The sequence below is a fragment of the Arvicola amphibius genome, chromosome 1, assembly GCF_903992535.2.
Source record: "Arvicola amphibius chromosome 1, mArvAmp1.2, whole genome shotgun sequence".
In the NCBI taxonomy this organism is placed as follows: domain Eukaryota; kingdom Metazoa; phylum Chordata; class Mammalia; order Rodentia; family Cricetidae; genus Arvicola; species Arvicola amphibius.
This window is the reverse complement of record NC_052047.1, coordinates 102,465,169-102,489,667: the sequence shown is the minus strand read 5'-3', so window position 1 is coordinate 102,489,667 and position 24,499 is coordinate 102,465,169. Positions and strand designations below refer to the sequence as shown.

The following is a 24,499-nucleotide window of genomic DNA, read 5'->3' as shown; positions in this document are numbered from 1 at the left end:
ACAGCACTGGGCTGAGCTCCCAAAGTCCAGCTGAAGAGTTGGAGGAGTGAGAATATGAGCAAAGAAGTCAGGACCATGATGGGGACACCCACTGAAAGTTTACCTGAGCTAACAGGAGCTCATCAACTCCAGCTAGACAGGGAAGGAAACAGCATAGGACCAAACTAGTCTCTCTGAATGTGGGTGACAGTTGAATGGCTGGGGCAGACTTAGGGGTTACTGGCAGTGGCACCAGGATTTATTCCTATTGCTTGTACTGGATTTTTTGGGAACCCATTCTCTTTGGATGGATAACCTGCTCAGCCTAGATACAGTAGAGAGGATCTTGGACCTTCCCCAAAGCAATGTGCTTTACCCTCTCTGAGGAGTGGATGGGGGGTGGGATGGGTCTGTGGGTTAGGTGGAGGGAATAGGACCTGGAGAGGAGGGAGTGCGAACTGGGAGTGGTATGTAAAATGAAAAAGACTGTTTTCTTTTTAGAACAAATAAACAAAAAATGGAATCTTTTCACATTAAGGGCACATGCAAAAAGTATTTAGCTAAAAGTTGAGGAAAATGAGGAGACAATGAGAAAAAACAATCACTGATATTCCAAATTCACAAAAGCAAAATCAAGTATTACTTAGACACAATGGGAGGAATAAACAAACAAAACAAAAACTCATAGCAGCCCATGCTCAAGTTTTGTGAATAAAATGTGATCCATAGGAGTAAAAGTGAAAAAGCACTGAAGGACAGAGAGTCCTGAGATGGCTCATCAGGGCCCTAAGAATTTAAGATTGTTAAAATGGCAAGTGAAGCTGTTTTGAAACTCATCTGAAGCTCAGATCAGCTATGGTCTGGCATATTCTGTTTCACTGGTCCGGAAATTACAAAGACGTATAATTTTAAATTTTGCTAATAGCCCAGGCTGACCTTAAACTCACAATGTAGCCTGTATTGGCCTCAAATCTGTGGTCATACTCTTGCCTCAGTCTGTGGAGCACTTGGATTACAAGCATATGCCACTGTGTCTGAATTAAACTTTGCAATGGAATTTTTAGGAAAAAGTGTCACTAAGACTGAAATAGTGAAGTACTGGGATTTTCCTTACTAATGAGTACATGCTCTAAGAACAAAAATCTCATCTAATTACTTTTCTATTTCTTCAGATACTTAATAAACTCTAATATAAAACAAATACAAAAGTCAGGCTCAGTGGCACACACCTTTAATCCCAGGAAGAGGCAGGTAGATCTGTGAGTTCAAGGCCAGCTTAGTCTACAATGTTAATTCCAGACTAGCCAGGGCTACTAGGCTAAGACCCTGTCTCAAAAAAAAATCTCAAAAATAACAAATGTAATAAATTCTGTAAGTTAGAAAGGAACGGGGTAAATAAACAACTTAGATGTTCCCCAAAATGTAAATATTTTTGGCAAGGATTAAAAACCACTGTCATTGACATTTTGGTATGATTTTAAATAAGTTTTGTTATTTTTTAAAAAAATACTTATTTTTACCTTAAATCATGTGTGCATGGGTACGGGGATATATTCACATAAGTGTGGCTGCCTACAAAGCTCAGAAGTAACAAATCTACCAGGAACGGGAGTTAATGATAGTTGTGAGCGATCTGTAAAAACAGCATGTAATCTTAATCTGAGACAGCTTTCCAGCTCCAAGTTTTTATTTCAATACAATTTTTTTGAGACTAGTTCTTGACTTATTTAGTTATTTTGGTTTTTTGAGACAGGGTTTCTCTGTTTAATATTCTGTCCATCCTGGAACTTGTGTAGAAGGGAGCAGCGGGCTGCGTTCCCGCCCGGCTCCTGGCCGCCTGGCTAGCGTATGCCCTGAAATAACAACATACAAATTATATTCTTTTAAACACTGCCTGGCCCATTAGTTTCAGCCTCTTATTAGCTAATTCTCACATCTTGCTTTAACCCATATTTAGTAATCTGTGTAGCACCATGAGATGGTGGCTTACCAGGAAAGATTCAGCATGTCTGACCTTGTGGCTGGCTTCATGGTGACTGACTCCCAGAGGAGAGGCATGGCGATTGCCTCACTTCCCTCTTCCTCCCAGCATTCTGTTCTGTCTACTCCACCCACCTAAGTGCTGGCCTATCAAATGGCCAAGGCAGTTTCTTTATTAACCAATGAAATCAACACAAAACAGAAGACCCTCCCACATCATTTCCCCCTTTTCTGTTTAAACAAAACAAAACAAATCAAAACAAAACAAAAAAAAGAAAGGACCAGGAAAGATTCTGCATGTCTGACCTGGTGTCTGGCTTCATGGCGACTGTCTCAGAGAGGAGAGGCATGGCGTCTGCACCACTGCCTTCTACCCAGCATTCTGTTCTGTTTACTCTGCCTACCTAATTTTCTGTCCTATAAAAGGGCCAAGGCAGTTTCTTTATTAACCAATGAAAGTAACACATAGACACTCCTCCATCACTTAACTATGAAGACCATAGTGGCTTTGAATTTGCAATATTCCTCTTGCCTCTGCCTTCTGAGTTCTAGGGTTACAGATGTGCACCACCCACACAAACCAAAGGTTTTCCCTAAATAGAAGTTGGTAAAAAATAATTTTTCCTCACTAGTTCTGTAGATTGAGAATAAGAATAAAAGTTTATAATACCAAAAACATCTAATATGTACAATATTACCATAGTTGTAAATTAAATAGTTATGAGTGAGGGGTTGAGACAGGGTCTCTCTACATAGCCCTGACACCCTAAAACTTATTCAGTAGATCAGAGTGGCCTCAAACTCAAAGATATCCACCTGTCTCTGTCCCTGGAGTGCTGGGAATGAAGGCATGTGCCACCATGCATGCCTCCCCTCCCCCTAAAAAAGGTCTTAGAGGGATAGTGATGTTTATTCAACTGCCTAGACCTGGTTGTGTTCTGCTATTGTGTTTTTCTGTCTTTAAGCCAATATCTGCTATCATACTGTCTGGACTCTCGATAGTTTAAATAGTCAGATTTAAAGTTGTTCATTGCTATCAGGATTGCTTTAACTATTCTAAATTATTTGTACTTCTAAGTAAACTTTAGAATTGATTTGGTGGTCTTTTCAAAAGGCTGTTATAATTGGGCTTGTATGTGATTTAGGGGGTCATTTTAGCATTTAGTCTTATTTATTATTATGTGCATATGTTTTGCTTGTATGTATGTGTATCTGTGCACCAAATATGTGACTGGTGCTCACAGAGTCCAGAGGAGAAAAATGGAACCCTGGGACTGGAATCACCATGTAGGTGCTGGAAATTGAATCTCCTCTTCAAGGGCAACCATCTCTTCATTAAGTGGATTCTTCCTACCAGCTGTATAATATATCCTTCCATTTATTTATATTTTCTTGATTATTTTTGTCTCTGAGTGTTCTGTTGTATTGAGTGTTGAGATCTTATACATGCTGTTAAGGATTCTTTATTTTGCTTGGCATGGTGATGCACACCTTTAATCCCAGCACTTAGAAAGCAGAGGCAAGCAGATCTTTGAGTTCTAGGCCAGCCTGGTGTACAGAGAGAGTTCCATGACAGCCAGAGCTACAGAGATCCAAAAAAGGGTTGAGCAATGGTGGCACACACATGCATTTAATCCCGAACTCAGGAGGCTGCAAGGGCTGGTGGATCTTTGTGAGTTTGAGGCCGTCTGGCTCACAGAGCAAGTTTGATGTGGGAGGGTCTTCTGTTTTGTGTTGATTTCATTGGTTAATAAAGAAACTGTTTTGGCCATTTCATAGGCCAGCGCTTAGGTGGGTGGAGTAGACAGAACAGAATGCTGGGAGGAAGAGGGAAGTGAGGCAATCGCCATGCCTCTCCTCTTGGAGTCAGTCACCATGAAGCCAGCCACAAGGTCAGACATGCTGAATCTTTCCCAGTAAACCACCACCCCATGGTGCTACACAGATTACTAAATATGGGTTAAAGCAAGATGTGAGAATTAGCTAATAAGAGGCTGAAACTAATGGGCCAGGCAGTGTTTAAAAGAATATAATTTGTATGTTGTTATTTCAGGGCATACGCTAGCCAGGCGGCTGGGAGCCTGGCCGGAACGCAGCCTGCTGCTCCCTTCTACAGTTAAGTTCTAGGGCTATAGCAAGTCCCTGTATCCATGCATATCCCCCCATCTCCATCTTTCTTTGTCCTCAAAGGAAATTAACAAATGGGCTAGAGAGACAGTTTAGCAGCTAGAACACTTTTGTTCTCACAGAAGATCTAGGTTTAGTTCTCACCACTCACATTGTGGTTCACAACCATCCCTAACTCCAATTCTAAGGGATCCAATAATGAATGCCCTCTTCTAACCACTGCAGGCAGCAGGCATACATGTGATATACATACATACATAATACATGCAGGCAGAAACATTCATACACATAAATATTTTTTAAATTAAAAAAATTAGCAAGTAATTTTATAAGTAAAAAATTAGACAATCTCAAATGTTGAGAAATAAGGTAATATACATCTTTGCCTAAGCTTAGCTTGTACTTCTTACTCACACGTATATTGGGTATGGGTTCATGTGGGTCCATGGAAAGAAGGCACTCTAATTAGCCTTTCCAGTTGCAGGGGTATCAGGACAAAGAACTTTATTTTAATTGTTACCCAATTTACACCTTTAGCAAGGTGTATTCCAAACTCTTTTTATCTAAGCTCCCCAAAGGGCACCCCAGTTTGCCCCAACCAAGTTCTGCATAGGCTTTAAATCCCTAGGAAACTCTGAGACAAGACTTCAAACAGAAGGTACTGGAGACAAAGGGTAGCAATCAGAAACACAGATTAAAGCTAGGTGCTGTCACTCCAGAATCAAATCAGCTGCAGAAATCTGCAGAAAGTCCCCCAACAAATATGCATACAGAATACAGAGGTGGTGTCTTCCTCAATCACTTTCTACCTTATTTTCATTTGTTTAATCAAGAGGAAGGGAGGAAAAGAAAGAAGTCAAGGGACTTTTCAGGAGCCAGTTCTTTCCTGGCATCTTGTGTTTGAGGCTGGGTCTCTCTTGTTATTTCTTGCATGCCTGGTACCCAGGGAGGCAAGAAGAGGGTGTTGGATCACCTGTGCTACATCACTATTGGGTAGGTGCTGGGTTGAACCCAGGTTCTCTGGAAGAGGAGTGAATAATCTTAACTGCTGAACCATCTTTTCATTACCACCCCACCCAAAATTTCAAGTACCTAGTAATAAACCTCAGGAAGAAAAGTGAGAGACCATCAAAGAAAACTTTATGACACTGAAAAAAGAAATTCAAGGCACCAAAGACTTCTGCAGAATACTGTGAAAATCGATAAATTATCAAAAGCAACCTATAGAAATCAATGCAATCCCAATCAAAATTTAAATGACATTCTTTACAGAATTAGAAAAGACAAACTATCCACATGGCAACACAAAAGACCATGAATAGCCAGGCAATTCTAGAGTTATCGTAATACAATCTCAGATTTTTAAAAATAATTATTTATTTTGAGACAGTGTTTTTTGGCACGTAGCCCTGGCTGTCCTGAACTCTCTATATACTAAGCTTTGTCTAGAACTCACAGAGATCCTCCTGCCTCTGCCGCCCTAGTACTGGGATTAAAGGCACATTACCACACCTGACACAAAATATTGAATGACTGTTTTTTTTTGAGGCAGGGTTTCTCTATGTAACAGTTTCTTTTCTCCCCACACAAACTGGTCATTTATTAACATGAACCATTAGACACAGCAGTTTCCAGCATGCCAACTGAGGGGAGGGAAGCTGGCAACCAGCAGGGTCTCACTTCTTCCACTTGCTCTTGTTGTAGCCCCACTTGGCAGAGAAGTCCTGAATGGGGTTGATCTTCATGTCCATCATCTGCTTGATCTACATGGCCATCCAGTCTCCATCAAAGGTAAGAGGGATGGGGCCTTACACAGTGTTTCTTTCACATCAGAATAAGAGCAATGAAGCTGATGAAGAACATGGCGAGACCACAACTGTCTTCTACTTGTTTATACTTCTGTTCATCTCAGCAAAGCTCTAGTTAAAACTGGATGTGGTATAATTGGACTTTGTCATTCCTGGACAGGCTGCTCCAGTCAGTCTTCTCCTTCAGGGCTTCCTGGCTGGCAGACAGCAGCCTAACACGGGCCGTATCAGGCAAGGGGCAGTCACACTGATCAACAAAAACAGGGGAGAGCATAGTCTTCACTCTTCACAATACCCTCATGTGCTCAAACACACACTAAGGTAGAAATGGTTCTCTTGCCAATTAGGCTAAGTGCCCTGGTAGCCGCCAACATTCTGCCACTGCTAGCCTGGCGACCATCTTCTACACCCTGGCTGCTTGTGACTCAGAGATCTTAGATTTAAAAAAAAAAATTATTTTATTTGCATTGGTGTTTTGCCTGTTTGTATTTCTGTGTGAGGGTGTAAGATCTTGGAGTTACAGACAGTTGTTAGCTGCCAGTTCTTAAGAGTTACGGACAGTTATTAGTTGGGAATTGAACCAATTCCCAACTGAACTTCCTTTGGAAGAACAGTTAGTGCTCTTAATCACTAAACCATCTCTCCAGCCTGGAGATCTCAGATGTTTAAAATCCCCTATTTAACATATGTGGGTGTTTTGCCTGTTGAGAACAGAGAATCTGGAAGAGCAGCCAATGCTCTTAACTGTTGAGCTATCCAGTCCTAGCATTTATGTTCTAAAAACACTCTGTATAGGAATCTAATGCAGTCAGCTCCATAAATGGTATTTGAGAACCATTGCCTTTCATAATAAATTCCAAGTGACTGATCAATTACCTTTAGCTTAAACACTTCTTCCTATGTAAACAAGCTTCACAACATGAAATTCTGTAGTATTTTTCTTCCTATCCCACCCCCTACCAATATCATTATAGTAGCTATTATACCACTAAATCAAGTAAAATGTGTACTTAAGATATTCTAAAAAACGTTATACTGAGGCAAAGAATACCAACTGAAACTAATAAATAGTGAATATTTAATTATCAATAATTATTCTACAGAGCATTAACTGTTCAATTCTCCGTCTACACAGGGATATTCCTGAATCTGTAGAATCAGCTCTTGAAAAAGGAATTTGTCAAGTTGTGTGATGGTGGTACACGTCTTTAATCCTAACACTGGGGAGGCAGAAGCAGGTGGAGTTTGAGGCCAGTCTGGTCTACAGAGTGACTTCCAAGACAGCTAAGGCTACACAGGGAAACCCTGTCTTGAAAAATCCCCTCCCCCAAAGAACTTGACAACATGGAAAAATAAAGCATCCTTTAAATGCTCTCAAACTCACTCTAATATCTCTACAACTTCAGTCATGAAAGTCTTTCATATATGATTTATCGCAGTGGTTAAATTTACGTAAATATTCTGTTCTCAAACTTCTGTCCACTAATTTTAACTTTCATCAAAGGAACCTTTTCTATAGCCATTACTACTGCAGTGTTCCAATGGAAATTCTTCTATTTACTTTATTTCTAACTCTACTTATTAATTAAAATTCTTTTTAAATTTTTGTTTACTTTTATGTGTATGTGATGGAGGAGAGTTATCTATGTTACTTTCATTGGTTAATTAATAAAGAAAACTGCCTTGGCCCTTTAAGAGACAGAAAATTAGGTAGGTGGAGTAGACAGAACAGAATTCTGGGAGAGTTTGGGAGACGCTCCAGGCAGTCACCATAGTGAGTCTCCATGCTTCTCTTCTCCGAGATGGACGCAGGTTAAGATCTCGGAGGAGGGGAGGAGATGGAAATTTTTAAATATAAAAAAATAAACCAGGAAAAAAAAAGTCTCTCCTGGTAAGCCACACCTTGTGGTGCTACACAGATTACTAAATATGGGTTAAAGGAAGATGTGAGAATTAACCAATAAGAGGCTATAGATAATGGGCCAGGCAGTGTTTAAAAGAATACAGTTTCCAATTTTTAATAAAAAATAAACTGGAAAAAAATAAAAAAAAATAAAAAAAAAAAGAATACAGTTTCCGTGTAATTATTTCGGGTGTAAAGTTAGCCAGTGGCCGGGTGGCGGGACACAGCCCCGCCGCTTCACACTACAGATTGGCGCTCCAACGTGGTGACTAAATCCACTTAAAAACCTGAGAGGGCTTTAAATAAAGGAGAGAGAGAGTTTAACACAGCTTTTTACTGTTTGCTAGGACGTGCCGTAGAGAGATTTCCTGTTTTGGCAATAGAGGCAGAGAAAAAGCTGAGTCACTTTAAAACGCGGCTTCCTAGTGCTGTGCCGCCAGCATGAACTCTGGCTTTAAAGCATTTCAATGGCTTTTATAGGACTGGATATTTGTGTTCCCGAGTGGGATCAGAAGGAGAGTGCGCTGAGACCATGCCAATGGCTCAGAGCTCCCTGCCTGCACCTGGGCAGATGGCGGAATCAGGCTTAAGTAGGCGGAAGAGCATGGCAGATTCCTGCTGCCATACAGAGAGATGTTTTCAGACTGCGCAGTGCTCTGCGTGTCTGATTTGGCTGTAACTTGGATGAAAAGAGTTTCTGTGCTGCATGCTCAGTCTCAGAGTTAAAGTGCTGAGTGCGGCTCCTACCTGGCAGCCCCAGAGCTAGTAGAAAATGGTACATCCTCCATTTTGAAATTGGAGAGAGGTGGAGCCAACATCCAGAGCTGCCCGGCGGCTCAGCAGCTCAGAGGTGCAACTGATTTAGAGTCACAAGCGGCTCCGCCATGTTGGACTGGGCGGGGCAAGCACACAGTACCTGTTTTTGACCCAGGAATGTCACAGCGTAGAGTCTTAAGCGCTTAGCGGTGTAAAGGCGCAAATCAAACATGTTTCTGGACAGTAAAAAAATTACAGATTCACAATAGGACAGATTCAGACATAAAAGACTTTTAAATGAGTCACAATGTTGGATGAATGTATGTAGGCTTGAGAGAGAGAAGAAAAAATATAGAGAATAAAGTTAATGCCTTAAAAAAGGGGTAAAGTCTTTAAAGAGACAGAATAAAGTAAGTGATAGAGTAAAAATAAGCCACGTAAAAATGGAAAATTCACAGAGTCTGGATTATGTATTTTATTGTGTTTTCTTTGAAATTTTTGACTGTAAAGGAGCCAAGTACAGAGAGACATTTCATTATATGGGCTGCCAGGCTAGACCAGAATGGACATCTTAACGGTATGACTTCAGGATTTGGATCTAAGAACATGATGCTTTGGAAAAGAGTTTCTTCTTTTGTTTTCACAGAGGATGAGACTCTGTGGATTGCTTCTATCCCAATATGGTATGATATAGACCATGCCCTCCTGAAAGGTTGCTATGAACATCTTTAAAAAATTACTTCACTCAACTGCCGACTGAGATGAACCTAGCACACAGGTTACACCATGAAAGATCTGATTAACAGCGCCCCCACTCAGCAGGAAGCAGTTTGGAGAGAAATAACTGCGCCCATATTCCCAAATATTGTTTATAAATGTTCTTTTACATTTAAAGGGGGAGATGATATAGATATGAATAATTTGCATTGGTATAGATTTTTAAGGTCAATTTTGTTATATGTATTTGTATTTCTGCTCTTGATTAAGGTATTGTGATTGTGTAGTTCATTTAAGAATGTAATGTATAATTAGAAAATATAGGTTGTTAATGGATAATCATCAATAATAGTCAAGCTTGTAGTCATGTTAGATTTTCTAGATGTACATAGATATATTTCAGATAGGCATTCTTCATATCTTTCAAAGACTGCAGAATATGGCATTTAATGTTTTAATACCTTAGGGTTTTTCATTACAATGAGACACGTCTGCTCCTGGCAGCACCAATCTACTTCGAGAGGAAGATGGGCATCGAAGAGGCTACTTATGGAGTTTGTTAGCCATTTGGGTAAGAAACTGCTCTTGCCTGGACTGTTGCATAAACTGGACACAAGGAACCCACAGAAAGAGGACTGCTGAACTTGCCTAAAGGTGAGATGGTCTTTCGGGTTCCTGATTCATTAAAGAGTCTGCGAGACGTTCTGCAGGACACAGCAGAAAGTGACTGAACTCTCTTTGGAATTTCCTGCTTTATGGAAATGTCTGCTGGATACTTATGGGCCTGTAGGCTGAAGATGGATGCCCCAACAGTACAGAGGAACTTTGGGTGACTGTCCAGGCAGCGAGTTGTCTCTGTCATTTCTAGAGTTTGAAAGTTGCATATGACTTGTTTACTTAGGTAATATTATATCCTTCTGGAGTCTTTGATGGAGTTGAAGAATAAATAGATAGTTATAGCTTTCCTTAGTTATGATAAAAGGTAAAATAGATTTAAATATTGTAACTGTAATACTTGCTTGATAACTGTTTTGTTATATGTAATTTTGCTGTTAAAGTTGAAGCCTTTCTTTTTTGTTTAAACAGAAAAAGGGGAAATGATGGAGGAGAGTTATCTGTCTATGTTACTTTCATTGGTTAATTAATAAAGAAAACTGCCTTGGCCCTTTAAGAGACAGAAAATTAGGTAGGTGGAGTAGACAGAACAGAATTCTGGGAGAGTTGGGGAGACGCTTCAGGCTGTCTCCATGCTTCTCTCCGAGATGGACGCATGTTAAGATCTCTCCTGGTAAGCCACACCTCGTGGTGCTACACAGATTACTAAATATGGGTTAAAGGAAGATGTGAGAATTAACCAATAAGAGGCTACAGATAATGGGCCAGGCAGTGTTTAAAAGAATACAGTTTCCGTGTAATTATTTCGGGTGTAAAGTTAGCCGGCGGCCGGGTGGCGGGACGTAGCCCCGCTGCTTCCTTCTACATGTATGGATGTTTTACCTGCAATATACCAGTATATAATATACATGCAACAACCTCAGAGACCAGAAGAGGGTATTTAATCTCTGGGACTGGAATTACAGATTGTTGAACCACAGTGTAGGTACTGGGAATCAAACCTTGGTCCTTTGGAATGGCAGTCAGTGCTTTTGACCTGAGTCATCTTGCCAGACCTTAATTAGGAGTCTTTTTTACAAGTATAATACTTTCCTTTTCCCTTTACTTAAAAATCTGCAATAACATGGACTCATAAATTAATTCTCTAGGTTCAGACCAAAACTGTGTCAATATTTTGTTGCCAAAAGCTTTTTCTATTGGGAGCTTTCTCAGAATGGCTCTAGTTTTGCTTTATGATGCTAAGATCAAACCCAAAGCCTTGCACATATTCAGTAAATACTCTGTCACTACTCTTCAGCCCTCTCAACATGCTCCCTTCCTCTTTTAAGCATCTTCTTACATTTTGCCATCACCAGAAATTACAGGAATATCTTACAATTTCCTTGCTCCAGTCCAAAATCCAATCACTCGGAAAAGCTCTTAGAATTCATTTTAAGGATTAAATGAATTAAAGCCATTAGGCATTCATGATAGGACACAATAATGAAGTAAATAATCAAATGTTAATAGTATTACATATGAAGACAAATACCAAAACCTGCAAATAAGAACAAAACTGGATTTAATTTTTTAAAAAGGGGGAGTACTTTTGACTACTCAAAAAAAATGTTAGTAGTGAAGCTGGAGAGATGGCTTAGTGGCTAGGGGTACTACTGGTTGCTCTTCTAGAGGACCCTGGTTTAATTAGAAGCATCCACATGGTGGCTCAGAATTGACTCGAGTTTGATTTCCAGCCACCCACATGACAACTCATGACTGTAATAACTGCAACCCTACACCCTCTTTTGGTTTCCACAAGCACCAGAGACATATATGGTGCACAGACATACATGTAGGCAAAACATCCATACACATAATTTTTTTAAAATGTTAGTAGTTTTATAGTAAATGAAGACAAATATTTACTGTTAGAGTTGTCAGGAAGTGCTAAATGGATTTTAGGTTTGTCGCAAAATATTACACATTGTAATTTGCTAGAGATGCCATAATGAAGTACAAGTAGCTTAAACAGAAATTCACAAGTTCTGAAGACTGAAAACCTGAGGTTAAAGTATTAGCAGTGTTTATTACTTCTGAGGGTGAACCTGCTCTAATCCTTTTCCAGTCCTTTTGCTGGTTTTCTTTTTTTTTTTTTTTTTTTTTTTTTTTTTTTTTTTTTTTTTTGCCAATCCTTGGCATTCCTTGGTGTACAGAAGCTTCAACATGATCGCGATCGTCTATTTTCCCCCTCAGGACAAATGTGGTTAAATTTCCCCAGTATTATCTTAGCTTAACCATTTCTCCAAAATTCCTTACATGTTAGGATACTGCAAATTATAACCTTAACATGAATTTAGGGATGCAAAATAATTTTTTTTAAAAAGTGTGTTTTTGTCCACTTAGGAGTTCAAGGTAATATAGCTTGTAAATCCTTTGTATTTTCCTTGTGATAGAAGCAATAAAACTGAATGGACCATCTTTTATCATTTGTAATAAACCCTTAAGCCCTAACTTAATGCTAATAAGGTGACGTCTGAAAATCCCAAAGGATGGGAAACTAGTAGCCAGATCTAATCGCATGATCAGAGTTTGAACTTTTAGCCCCATCTCTAGGAAGGGAACAGAACCAGAGGTTGAATTATACAGCAATAATCAAAGTATAGGATCTGCCTTATAAAAATTAAAAAACACATCAACTGGAGAGGCTCTTGACTGCTAAACTCAAAGAGGTGTGCAGGAATTGGAAAGAGCACGGCAGCCTCACTCTCAACCCTCTTCCCCACATACTACCCTATGCATCTTTTCCACATAATCTGTGGGGCCGGCCGGGCGGTGGTGGCGCACGCCTTTAATCCCAGCACTCGGGAGGCAGAGGCAGGCGGATCTCTGAGTTCGAGGCCAGCCTGGTCTACAAGAGCTAGCTCCAGGACAGGCTCTAGAAACTACAGGGAAACCCTGTCTCGAAAAACCAAAAAAAAAAAAAAAAAATAATAATAATAATCTGTGGGGCTATGGGTATAGAGTTTAGTAGTATGCTATGTGTTTAGCATGAGCCAGTTCACTCCAAAGCACTAAAATTCAAAGGGGTAGAAAACATATATATACATTAATCTATAAGCTGGCAGAGCTAAGATTTAGCTTCCATTTTTGTTTTCTTTCTTTCTTTTTTTTTTTTTTTTTGAGACAAGGTCTCTTTATGTAGCTCTGGCTGGCCCATCTCTACCTCCCCAGGGCTGAGATTAAAGACATGCCTGGCGAATTTAGTTTTCTTCAATACAATGATGATGCTCTGTCGTCTTTGTTTTCTTGCTGCTTTTTGTGGTACTAGAAAACAAAAACAAATCAAGAATTCTATTCTTGGGGCTGGAGAGATGGCTCAGAGGTTAAGAGCACCTGTTGTTCTTCAAGGGGACCTGGGTTTAATTCCCAGTACCCTCATGGCAGCTCATGACTGTAACTCTAGTTTCAGGGGATCTGACACCTTCACACAGACGTGGGTGCAGGTGAAACACCAATGCACATAAAAATAACTTATTTTAAAAAAAAGGACTCTATTCTGAACTACATCCTTAGCTTCTGGCTGTCAGGGTCTGACTGTACATATATCCCAGGCTGACCAGAAATTTGGGGTTTACCCAGGTAATATTTTTGACTTAGTCTCTGAAATGTTGGGATCACATGGGTGTGACACCACTCTCTGCACTCTGTTACAAAAAAAAAAAAAAAAGAGACAAAGACCAATTTCTCTAGTATCTTAATGATTTGATAGATTCAATAGCTTATGTATATTTGTTTGCATGGTTATTACACTAGACACCAAGAATTATTTTTATTTTGTGATTGTTGACTTAACTGCTACAGGTCAAACTGTCTTTAAAGAGGAGGTGGCTTAAAAGCCCATCTGAATTTGAATACTCCCCTTTCTTAACTTTGTTCAATTAATTCATCTTGAGTATGAGTTTTCTGTTACTGATAACGTTTTTGGAAAAGCTCACTATGTAACCAAAGCTGGCACTGAACTTGAAATTCTCATGCCTCAGCCAGAAATGCTGGAATTACAAGTGTTATATATATTGCAAACATTTGAAGTATCTATTTGTAGAAGGAAGCGGCGGGCTGTGTCCCGCCACCCGGCTAGCTTTACCCAAAAATAATTATACAGAAACTGTATTCTTTTAAAACACTGCCTGGCCCATAGTTTCAGCCTCTTATTGGCTAATTCTCACATCTTCCTTTAACCCATATTTAGTAATCTGTGTAGCACCACGAGGTGTGGCTTACCAGGAAAGATCTTAACCTGCATCCATCTCGGAGAGGAGAAGCATGGAGACTCACTATAGTGACTGCCTGAAGCGTCTCCCCACTCCTGCTACCCAGCATTCTGTTCTGTCTACTCCGCCTACCTAATTTTCTGTTCTCTTAAAGGGCCAAGGCAGTTTTCTTTATTAATTAACCAATGAAAGTAACATAGACAGATAACTCTCCTCCATCATCTATTTATTTACTTATTATTTTATGTGACTGTACTTGTGTGCCATGTCTGGTGCCCTCAGAGGCCAGAAGAGGTATAATATCTCATGGAACTGGAATTAAAGATGGTTGTGAACCACTGTGTGGGCAATGACAATGAAGCCCAGGCCCTCTGGAAGAGCAACCAATGCTTGTAACCACTAAACTGTCTCTCAGGCCCCAGAGGAAAATATCTTAAGAATGCAAAAACATATGGCTAAATCACAAATTAACTTAAAAAAAAAAAAAAAAACCAACCACACAGATCTCAAGCTGTAGACCAGGCTGGCCTCAAGCTTGTGAACGCAGAAATTAGAGGTACAGGCAGCCAAACATGCCATAACGTTTCTTTTTTAAAGAAGAAAATATTACTTTCTGTGTATAGGTGTGTTGCCTACATATATGTCTGTATACCCGTTGTTGGAAGAATCCAGAGGAGGATGTTGAATCCCCTGGAAACTGGAAATGACGTTAGAGGTGGTTGTGAGCTAGTGTGGGTGCTGTGACTAAAACTAGGGTATTTTGGAGAACAGCGCTCTTAACCATGGACCATCTCTCCAACCTCTGGCTTTAACTTTTCAAATACTATATACACTGTGTAGGTCTTCATTTTGTTTTTCACTACTTAAAAAAAAGTAATTTGCTTATTAAAATTTTTTGAGTACTATTCTCTACACAATAAGCTAAAAAGTATGGTTATGAACAAGAAATTCATAACCCATGTATGGTAGCTCACACTTGCAGTCTAAGGCAAAAATATCCCAAGTTAAAGATCAGCCTGTGCTATATAAAGAGAAAGGGGGATGTGTACACGGTGAGACAGATACAAACACAGAAATGGAAATGCATTACTGGGCCGAGAATATAACACAGAAAAGTGTTTGCTTAGCTATTATGTATAAAATTCATGGTTCAATGCTCAGCACTGCACAATAGTGAGACACCGTCTCCTCCAGCTTACCTCCCCAAACTGACAAAAGTAAATAATAATAGTGGACTAGGGAGAGAGCTCAGTCAGTAAAATGCTTGCACAGGCAAGCAAGAAGCTCTGAGTTTTATCCCCAAAAACAAGGTTTAAAGGGAAGAGGGACTAGCCATGTAAGCATCTTCTTATAATCTCAGCACTGGGGAGGAAGAGGCAGGTGGTTTCCTGGGGCTCCCTGGCCTGTCAGCCAGCTAGCCACACACAGCCACACACACACACACACACACACACACACACACACACACACACACACACACACAGAGAGAGAGAGAGAGAGAGAGAGAGAGAGAGAGAGAGAGAGAGAGAGAGAGAATATCAACCAGGATTATTCTGTCCAGAAAGGTAGCAATAATTCTAAAGGAAATATGGCCAAGAACTAAATACTTAACATTAAAATCTGTACTGCAAAAAAGTAACTCAAATGGACCTAGAAGTGAAATCTAATATTAAGGTAAAAAAATTAAATTTTTAGTGCTTATTTCTTAAACAGAAGCAGACAGCCAAATATCAGTAATTTTTTTTAAAGGACTTCAGACAGGACATAGACAAAGTAAAGGAGAAATGAATTCACAATAACTTAAATGGCTGGACAGATGGCTCAGTGTGGTTAAGAACACTTGCTGCTTTTCTAGAGGATGAAGGTTTGGTTCCTACTATCCACATGGCAGTTCCCAACTTAGTGCCGGGAGAGACATCACCCTCTTCTGGATTCAGAGGGCACCAGGTGTGCCCATGGTTTACAGATATACATGCAGACAAAATATTCATACACTTAAAAATAAAAGCATGCCTTAAATCTCAGCAATGAAAATGCAGAGGTAGGCAGATCTCTGTAAATTTAAGGACAACCCAGCATACATAGTAAGTTCTAGCTCAAACAGTGCTATGCAGTCTCAATACTATAGAGGTAACTGCTGCAACCTGAATTTATTATGTAGACAAGGCTGGCCTGGTCCACCTGCCTCAACCTCTTAAATTCTGGGATTTTAACAGCATATGCATGCCTGGTTTCTCCTTTCCTGCTTATTTTTTCAAAGAAAATTAGGGACTGAAAAGAACAGCAAGGGTGCTTAATTGTTGAGTTACCCTTTCAGCCTCTAATATTTTTTTAGGTCATCCTTGGAGGGAGGGAGAGAGAGAGAGAGAGAGGGGGGGGGGGAGGGAGAGAGAGAGAGAGGGAGGGAGAGGGAGAGAGAGAGACTGATTGTAAACTAGGGAGATAGTTCCATTAATAAGGTGCTTGGTATATAAGCTTAAGGATCTCAATTCTGTTTCCAGCACTAATGGAAAAGGATAGGTATAGTTTGTTATCCCAGTGCTGGGAAGGAAAAGACCAGTGAATCCCCAGAGTTCACTGGCTGGCCAGCCTAGCATAATGGACAAATTCTAGGTCCCAGTGAGAAATTCTGTCTCAAAGAATTAAGGTGGATGGCTCATGGAGGGTAACTACACCTGAGGTTGACCTCTAGCCTTTACATATACAAATGCATACACACAAGGGTTGGAGAGATGGCTCAGCAGTTAAAAGCACTTGCTGCTCTTCTATAGGATCTAAGTTCAGGTACCACTTAACATGGTAGCTCAGAACTGTCTCTTAACCTCAGTTCCAAGGGGGACCCAAAGCCCTCATTGACCTCGGTGGGCCATGCATGCATGTGGTACACAAATGCATGCATACACACATAGATACATAAAAAAGAAGAAAACAAGTAGAAAGCAATTTTTAAAAGCTGTTTTTTTTTTTTTTGGTCATTCCCTCAAAGGTGCTTGGGGAAAAGTTTAAGTCCCAAGTCCTCCCACATGCTAGGCAAGATCTCTATCAATGAAATGTATCCCTCCCCCACTTTTTAAAATTTTTTGAGGCAGGGTTTTTCTGTAGCTTTGGAGCCTGTCCTGGAACTAGCTCTTGTAGATAAGGCTGGCCTCGAACTCACAGAGATCCGCCTGCCTCTGCCTCCTGAGTGCTGGGATTAAAGGAGTGCCCCACCACCACCCGGCTTTTTTTTTTTTTTTTTTTTTGAGATAAGAGTTTTAATATGTAGCCCTGGTTGGCCTAAAACTCTAGACAATACTGGTCTCAAATTCACCAAAATCCACTTGCCTCTGCCTCTTCAAGTGACAGGATTAAAGGAACACACCATCACACCCAGTCCTTTTGGTACCATTTTTAAAAGTAATAATTTTTTAGATATATTTTATGTATGTTTCACCATGTGCATGCCTAGTGCCCAGGGAGGTCAGAGGGCACTGGTTCCCCTGAAACTTCAGTTATGTTTGGTTGTGACCCAGGATAGGAATCAAGCCCAGGTCCTCTGCAAGACAAATGCTCTTAAGTGACATCTCTCCAGCTCCTACCCTTTTTTTGAGAGTCTCACTATATAGTCCATAGTAGGCCTGAATTCATTATATAATCTATGTTTTCGGCAAATTTGCAGCAATCTTGTCTCAGTCTCTCATGCTGGAATTACAGGCATTCATCATTGTTCCTAACTCCAGGAAGTAGCAATCTAGGGACGAGGAAAATGGCTTAGTAAGGCACTTGTGCATTAAGTACCTGAGTTGGACATTAAAAAAAAATATATAAGGCAGGTACACTGGTGTATGCCTGTAATACCAGCACTGTAAATGCATAGACAGCAAGATTCCTGGACCTTGCTGGCCATCCAGTCTAGAGGAATTGGGAAACTTTAGGTTCAGTGGGAAACCTTGACATAAATAAGGTAGGGGCAGCAAGATGGCTCTGTCAATAAGACTTATATTGAGGAGAACCTGGAATTCTTGATCCTCTTGCCTCTACCTCCTAAATACTGAGATTACAGGCAAGTACCACCATTTGTGGTTGGATTGGTAGTTCTTAAAAATTGCTGAGGACACTAAAGAATTCTGTTTATGTAGATTGCATCAGTATTTACTGAAATCTAACTATGAAAAATTAAAAGTACTTAGTATATCTAAAAATAGTAATAAATCTTATTGCATGTTAACATAATTTTTATGAAAACAATCATTTTACAAACAAATATTTAGTGAGGGTGGCACTGTTTTACACTATTTGCAAAACTCCTTAATGTTTTACTGAATAGAAGACGGTTATATTCCTTTTTAAAGTTTTCCTTCCTTCCTTCCTTCCTTCCTTCCTTCCTTCCTTCCTTCCTTCCTTCCTTCCTTCTTTCCTTTCTTTCTTTCTTTCTTTCTTTCTTTCTTTCTTTTTTTCTTTCTTTTTTTCTTTCTTTCTTTCTTTCTTTCGTATACAATATTCTGTCTGTGTGTATGCCTGCAGGCCAGAAGAGGGCACCAGACCCCATTACAGATGGCTGTGAGCCACCATGTGGTTGCTGGGAATTGAACTCAGGACCTTTGGAAGAGCAGGCAATGCTCTTAACCTCTGAGCCATCTCTCCAGCCCCCAACGGTTATATTCTTATAGTTGCTTCTGACACATATCAGGTAGACTCTCAGAAACTACACTATATACTTATAAGGTAATAAGAGTAGAAAAGCACATAATATCTTAATATTCTGGACCCCTATGGGGTTTATAGATTCTCCCCTTGCAGACTCTTGTGAGATCTCTGGGGGGGGGGGTCAGTAGATCAGTTTGAGAGCTACTGGATTAGATACTATAAAGGTCATTTTGTCCTTCTTGCAGATCCATTTTGCAAATTAAGAGTCCTAATGGAAATATTTTCTGTATCTTATTTTTAAACCTTAAAACTTGATAGTAGTAATTGAGAGCACAAAATACAAGTTTCCTATGTTAGTACTGGCCACTGATCTTTGGCAAATTACTCAACATCTTTTTATATTTCAGTTTCCTTATCTATAAAATCAAAATAGACAGGACTTATTGTATATAGTGTTATTATGAAGATTAAATAAATGTTAACATTTTTCTGAAAGTCTGGAAAATACAGTGCTTAGTAAACACTTATGAAGTTTACTGAAAAACTTTAAGTGATTTAACAGATCTTATCCATAAGGAATTTCCAGAGAATACATAATACCCAATACAATAGGGTGACCTCTATTACAGCGTTCAATATTACTAGCCTCTGACACCTTTCCCCTAATACACTGTAGTTTAAAAAGATGACAGAAAAAAGGTGTATGAAGTGAAAAAAGCAGTATTAGGTATACAAGTCTCCTTGTCACCATTTCCTAATATCAATAACAATTACATTTGCAGTAAAATCCATCATAAACCACTTAATAAGAATTCTAAAAGTTCCTCTGAACTTACAGACAATAGCCTGATAATAACAAGAGTCTCCTGAAGGAAACTTTAGGAATTTTATAGTTTAACATTCCTTTATCATATACTACTAAGATAAAGAGAAAATTGCCAAGATTCATGTCATTAACTAGATCTGTCAAGTACAGAAACAGTTCATCTTCATTAGAGAACAGAGTATCTTTCATTTGAAAAGCTAAATAAAAATTACATGACTATAGCATCTGCATATTTGACATACTTCTATATATTATACAACCAGCAAATAAATTAATAGCTTTAACAAAAACTACTTTTAACTCAAAAAGAAAAAAAGGTGTAATATGTATATAAGTGCTTTTTTTTAGGGAAATGGTTAAGGCTTTAAATTACTAGTTCCTCTATCCAAACTCCAGCATCTGTAGTATATCCTTGTAAATAATCAAATAATGTAAGTATGCAATGTAATTACTACACTATTAATTTTATGAGGGGAAAATGTAGATTTTTTTTTACCATAACAAAAAATATAGGCAATTAGCTTTGGCTGCTATTACATTTAATTATTATTCTGTCACCAAATATTTCTGAGCAGCTACTATGAGACTGGTTCTATACTAGGCAACAGGAGTTCAATGAGCATAAAAAGATAATAATTTGTATCTTATGGAACTTGCATTCTGTTCTGCTTTGGAAAACAGGCAAAACAAACATAAAATATTCTAAATGTGGTGAATACTATTAAGGAAACAAAGAAGGCTATGCCAGAGTATAATCTTTAAAAGCTGAATTGTGAATTCTAACAGACTGAAAAATGTAATTCATAGCAAGTTACATCAATGTAACATAAATTCTACAGATCTTTGTAATGCATACAAAACCAGAGGCACTGACTGTAAAGAAAGAACTCAATGTTTCAGTGTCAAAACTATTGGATGGCATTCCTTAGCAATATGATGACCTCAAAGGGTAATTAACCTCACAGTTCTAAACAGAAAGAAGCATACAAACATAATCCTAAAGTAAGCAAGTTAAATCTAAGGAGATATAACAATTGAATGTAACGTGGTATCTTGAAAGTTGAAGCAGAAAAAAAGTATTGAGTTTTTTAAAACTAAGGAAACCCAAGTAAACAATGAATTTTAGATAATAAAAATCAATATTGAGCCAATAATTTTCACTAATGTACACAATTACTAATTGTAGTAGCTGGACATGATGCAGGATGCACAGGTATCTTCTGTACTATCTTACCAATTTCCTGTAAATCTAAAACTGTGCTAACTATAGAAATACACACATACACACATAGCTAAATCTAAAAAGGCATTATTTAGTAGTCACCTGGGAAGGCTGGGAATGCATAAACAGAATAGTTGGTAAGTTATCTAAAGTAAAAAATGACAGAACCTGAGAGGCTGATTCAAGAAGATCTCATACCTTCAATGCCAGCTTGGGCTACACAGTAAGACTTATCTCTCTCTGTGTACACACACACACACACACACACACACACACACACGAAAAAGCTTTATTGAAACACATTACTTTGCTTGCCAACTTAAAAAAATTAATTTACTAATAGCCGAGGATATAGCTCAGTATGTATAGTGCTCATCTAACACCACATAAAACCAAACATAGTGGCAAACACCTACAATGGTGGAGGCTGGAACATCAGATATTCAAGGCAAATCTTTTCTACATAGAGTTTATAGCTAGCGTTATTACATGAGACCACCTCAAAAAGAAATTAATTTCAAAATAGGAAAAAAGAAGTGAAAATAAAAATGGATGCAGTAGCTCACCACTGAAATCCCAGCACTCAGAAGCTGAGGCAGGAGGATTCTAAGTTTGAATCCAGTCTGGGCTGCCAGAATATAACTCTACCTTAAAAAGAAAAGGTAATGAAAAAGAAACTAGAAGTCATAAAACTAATATTTACAACATAAACACTCAAGAAATTCAAAGGAAACCTACATATAGTTATAAGGTAAGCTCTCTCCTCATGCTAAACACTTCAACAGAAAGATTAATAGATTTCGTGAAAACCAAGTAGTCCTATACACAGTATGAGGCAGCCAACATCTCCCTAGACTGCACAATAAGTACATTCAAACCTATTTATTAATAATAACCAATGAGGGAACTGGAGAGATGGCTCAGTGGTTAAGTGCACTGGTCGCTCTTCTAGAGGTCATGAGTTCAATTCCCAGCAACCACATGGTGGCTCACAACCATTTGTAATGAGATCTGGCGCCCTCTTCTGGCATGTGGGCATACATGGAGGCAGAATGCTGTAAACACAATAAATAAATAAATCTTAAAAAAATAATAACCAATGAACTTTTAATGTATTTTATGTATGTCACTGTCCTGAAACTGCCATGTAACACTAGCTGATCAGGATCAACTTCACAGATTTCATCAAGTTACTCATCTAAGAAAACATGTATTTTATTTTAAATGTTTCATTTTTATATTTATGTATTTTTTATTGTAGGTGGATGCTAATGGAGATCAGAGGACAACAATCAGAGTTGGTTCTTTGAATTTAGGTTGTTAAGTGTGGTGAGAACCTATTTTACTCACTGAGCCATTTTGCAGGCATGGAAATGTCTACACTTAAATATCCATAAACAAAGGAGGGAAGACATGACCATTCCACCCTACAAGGTTGTAAGGAAGATAAATCTAAACATGCAACAAGAAAAATTATTTCTCGGGTTCAGCTGAAGACAAAATTACAACCAGTGTTAACTTGCTATAAACTTCCCAATAGGAATAAATAGTTCATGCTAATAATAAAATCTAAGAATATTTTATCAGTTTCCACTTGAAATAATGTTTTCCATAACCTCATCTAAGATACTTAGCAGGTATTCAATGTTCGATAACTTGGAACTAAAATCCCCAAGTGTCTGAATTTTAATGGTTGTCATGAAAAAATGTGGAGGGAAAAAAGATTATACTCTCTGAATTATTGCCCAGGTAATCTTAACGACAACCATCACAAAATTAGGACCTTGAATCTAATAGGGAGTACAGTGACTGCAGAACCTCGACCAGGTAAATGACATTACAATTTCACTCACAAGACCCTACGAAGTAATAGGTATAAAATAATCAGTTAGCTCAAATGGTATTCCAATCTAATTTAGAGAGCTAGATGATGGATCTTTACTACTACCCTATTACCCAAAGGCATCCCTACAAAACAAAGATGTTCATGATTTTAAGTCTTTCTGATATGCATCATAAATATGTAGTTGGAAAATACTCTAGAAAAATGAATAATTAACATTTCACCCGTTAATTCTTGCTTGTATCATATGAAGATACTCAAATGATGTTTTATGTTGAAGCGAGAAAAAAATGGAAGTGAGGTGAGAAAAATTCGAAATTAACTGATCATGACATAGCATCTGGCAGAGATCGGAAAGGTATCAACAGTGCCAAAAGAATTGTCAATGATGAAAACCAAAAGAAAATTTAGGTTTTCCAACTAGTCCCAACCAAGGGACAAAACCCGTCACTAACAACGCCACCTCTTTTCAAGTCGCCTCGAGTTGAATATATTAACTCTCTAACCCTAACAAATTCCTCATTTAGGTGAAAACTGGGAGAAAATTGCTTTTTTGTACGGCCACCACTTACCACCTTCCGGGAGACCCGTACAAGCCTCAGGGAAAACAAGGCCCAGATCCCACCCTCTTTCAGCCAAGGTTGAAAAGGGGCCTATTCCCCAGAGTGGGGGGCTTCCCGGAGTGGGACCGCACTCCCAGTTCCAGTGGGAACCGGCAAAAGAGCAAGGAATAAGGGTGGGGCACCAGAAAGCCGGCAGGGGTGAGGGAGACCACGCAGAGCCCAGGAAGAAAGGGACGTCGGACAAGAGGCTGGGCGGGGTGAGGGCTGGGAGGACACGGCTGCCCGAGTGGGCCCGGCGGCGGGCGCCGGTGCCGGGACGCCGATGGAACAGGGGGCGAGCAGCAGCCGGAGAGCCGGGTAGGCCGGCGGGGAGCCTCCGTGGCCAGAAGGGCCGCACAGGGGCGGTGCGGGGGAGCCGCGCACTCACCGCTCTGCTCTCCCAGGAACACCAGCTTGAATTTCCTCAGCGGATTCCCGAAGTCTCCGCCCGCGGACATGATGGAGCCGGAGGAGGAGCTGCCGCCGCCTCAGCGCACAGACTTCTCCCAGAGCGCTGCAGCTCTACCCGGCTGACGAAGAGGGTCGAGCGGAAGGGCAGCCGCCGAGTCCTCTCGGCCCCCACAGGGCCAGGCGGAGGGGCGAGGCTGAAGGGAGCGCGACTCTCGCCGACCGGCGGCCGCCGCCGCCCGCAGAGTGGCCTAGCACCGTGCGAGGCCCGCGGCCGCACGCAGGGCGGTGGTCGGAGGCTGTCGGGGTGCGCTCGGGCTTCGCTAGTCTAGCGCCGTTCCTTCCCTCAGAACGCGGCGCCGAGACTGAGGGGAGAGAGGAGGAAGGGTGGCGGGCCGGGCGCCGCAGACGCGGCTGGGAGCTAGCACGCGCAGAGCACGGACTCCCACGGCAGCCGCCGCCACCGCTACCGAACCCGCTGAGTGCGCGAGCCTCTGGCGCGGCGCGGCGCGGGGCGAGTCCGGGCGCGAGCCTGCCGTCTGCCGGCCTCGGGCTGACGTACGTACGTGCGTGCGTGCGCGCGCGCGTCGCCGCGCCGCCAGTGCCTTCCTGGTTTCCTCAGCTCTCCCAGCTCCTCCTGTGCGGTGGAGAAAGGGGGGGGGGGACACGAGGACGACGACGACGTCGGACACGTAGGGAAGGCTTACGTCACTGACAAGCTGAGCCAATCAGAAAAAGCGGCGAGCAGGCGGAGGCTGAGTGAGGTGGCAGCGCGAGGGCGCGCCCGACCTTCGCGCTGGGGGTGGGGGTGGGGGTGGGGTGGGGACATTGGCCCGG

General features: G+C 40.4%; 1 protein-coding gene and 1 pseudogene across 2 annotated transcripts in view; both read right to left on the bottom strand.

Moving 5' to 3' along the window:
- Rab6a (RAB6A, member RAS oncogene family) overlaps positions 1-24,176 on the bottom strand; it is a 44,603-nt gene extending 20,427 nt beyond the window's left edge. The window contains exon 1 of one of the 2 annotated variants that reach the window (XM_038334889.1): positions 23,643-24,176. In XM_038334889.1, coding sequence (XP_038190817.1) covers positions 23,643-23,712 — 70 coding nt within the window. In that variant the 5' untranslated portion in view covers positions 23,713-24,176. The remainder of the gene's footprint in view (positions 1-23,642) is intronic. The other variant, XM_038334883.1, reaches the window with a different exon arrangement.
- Positions 5,763-10,930, bottom strand: LOC119819187 (annotated as a pseudogene).
- Positions 24,177-24,499: the final 323 nt, after the last annotated feature.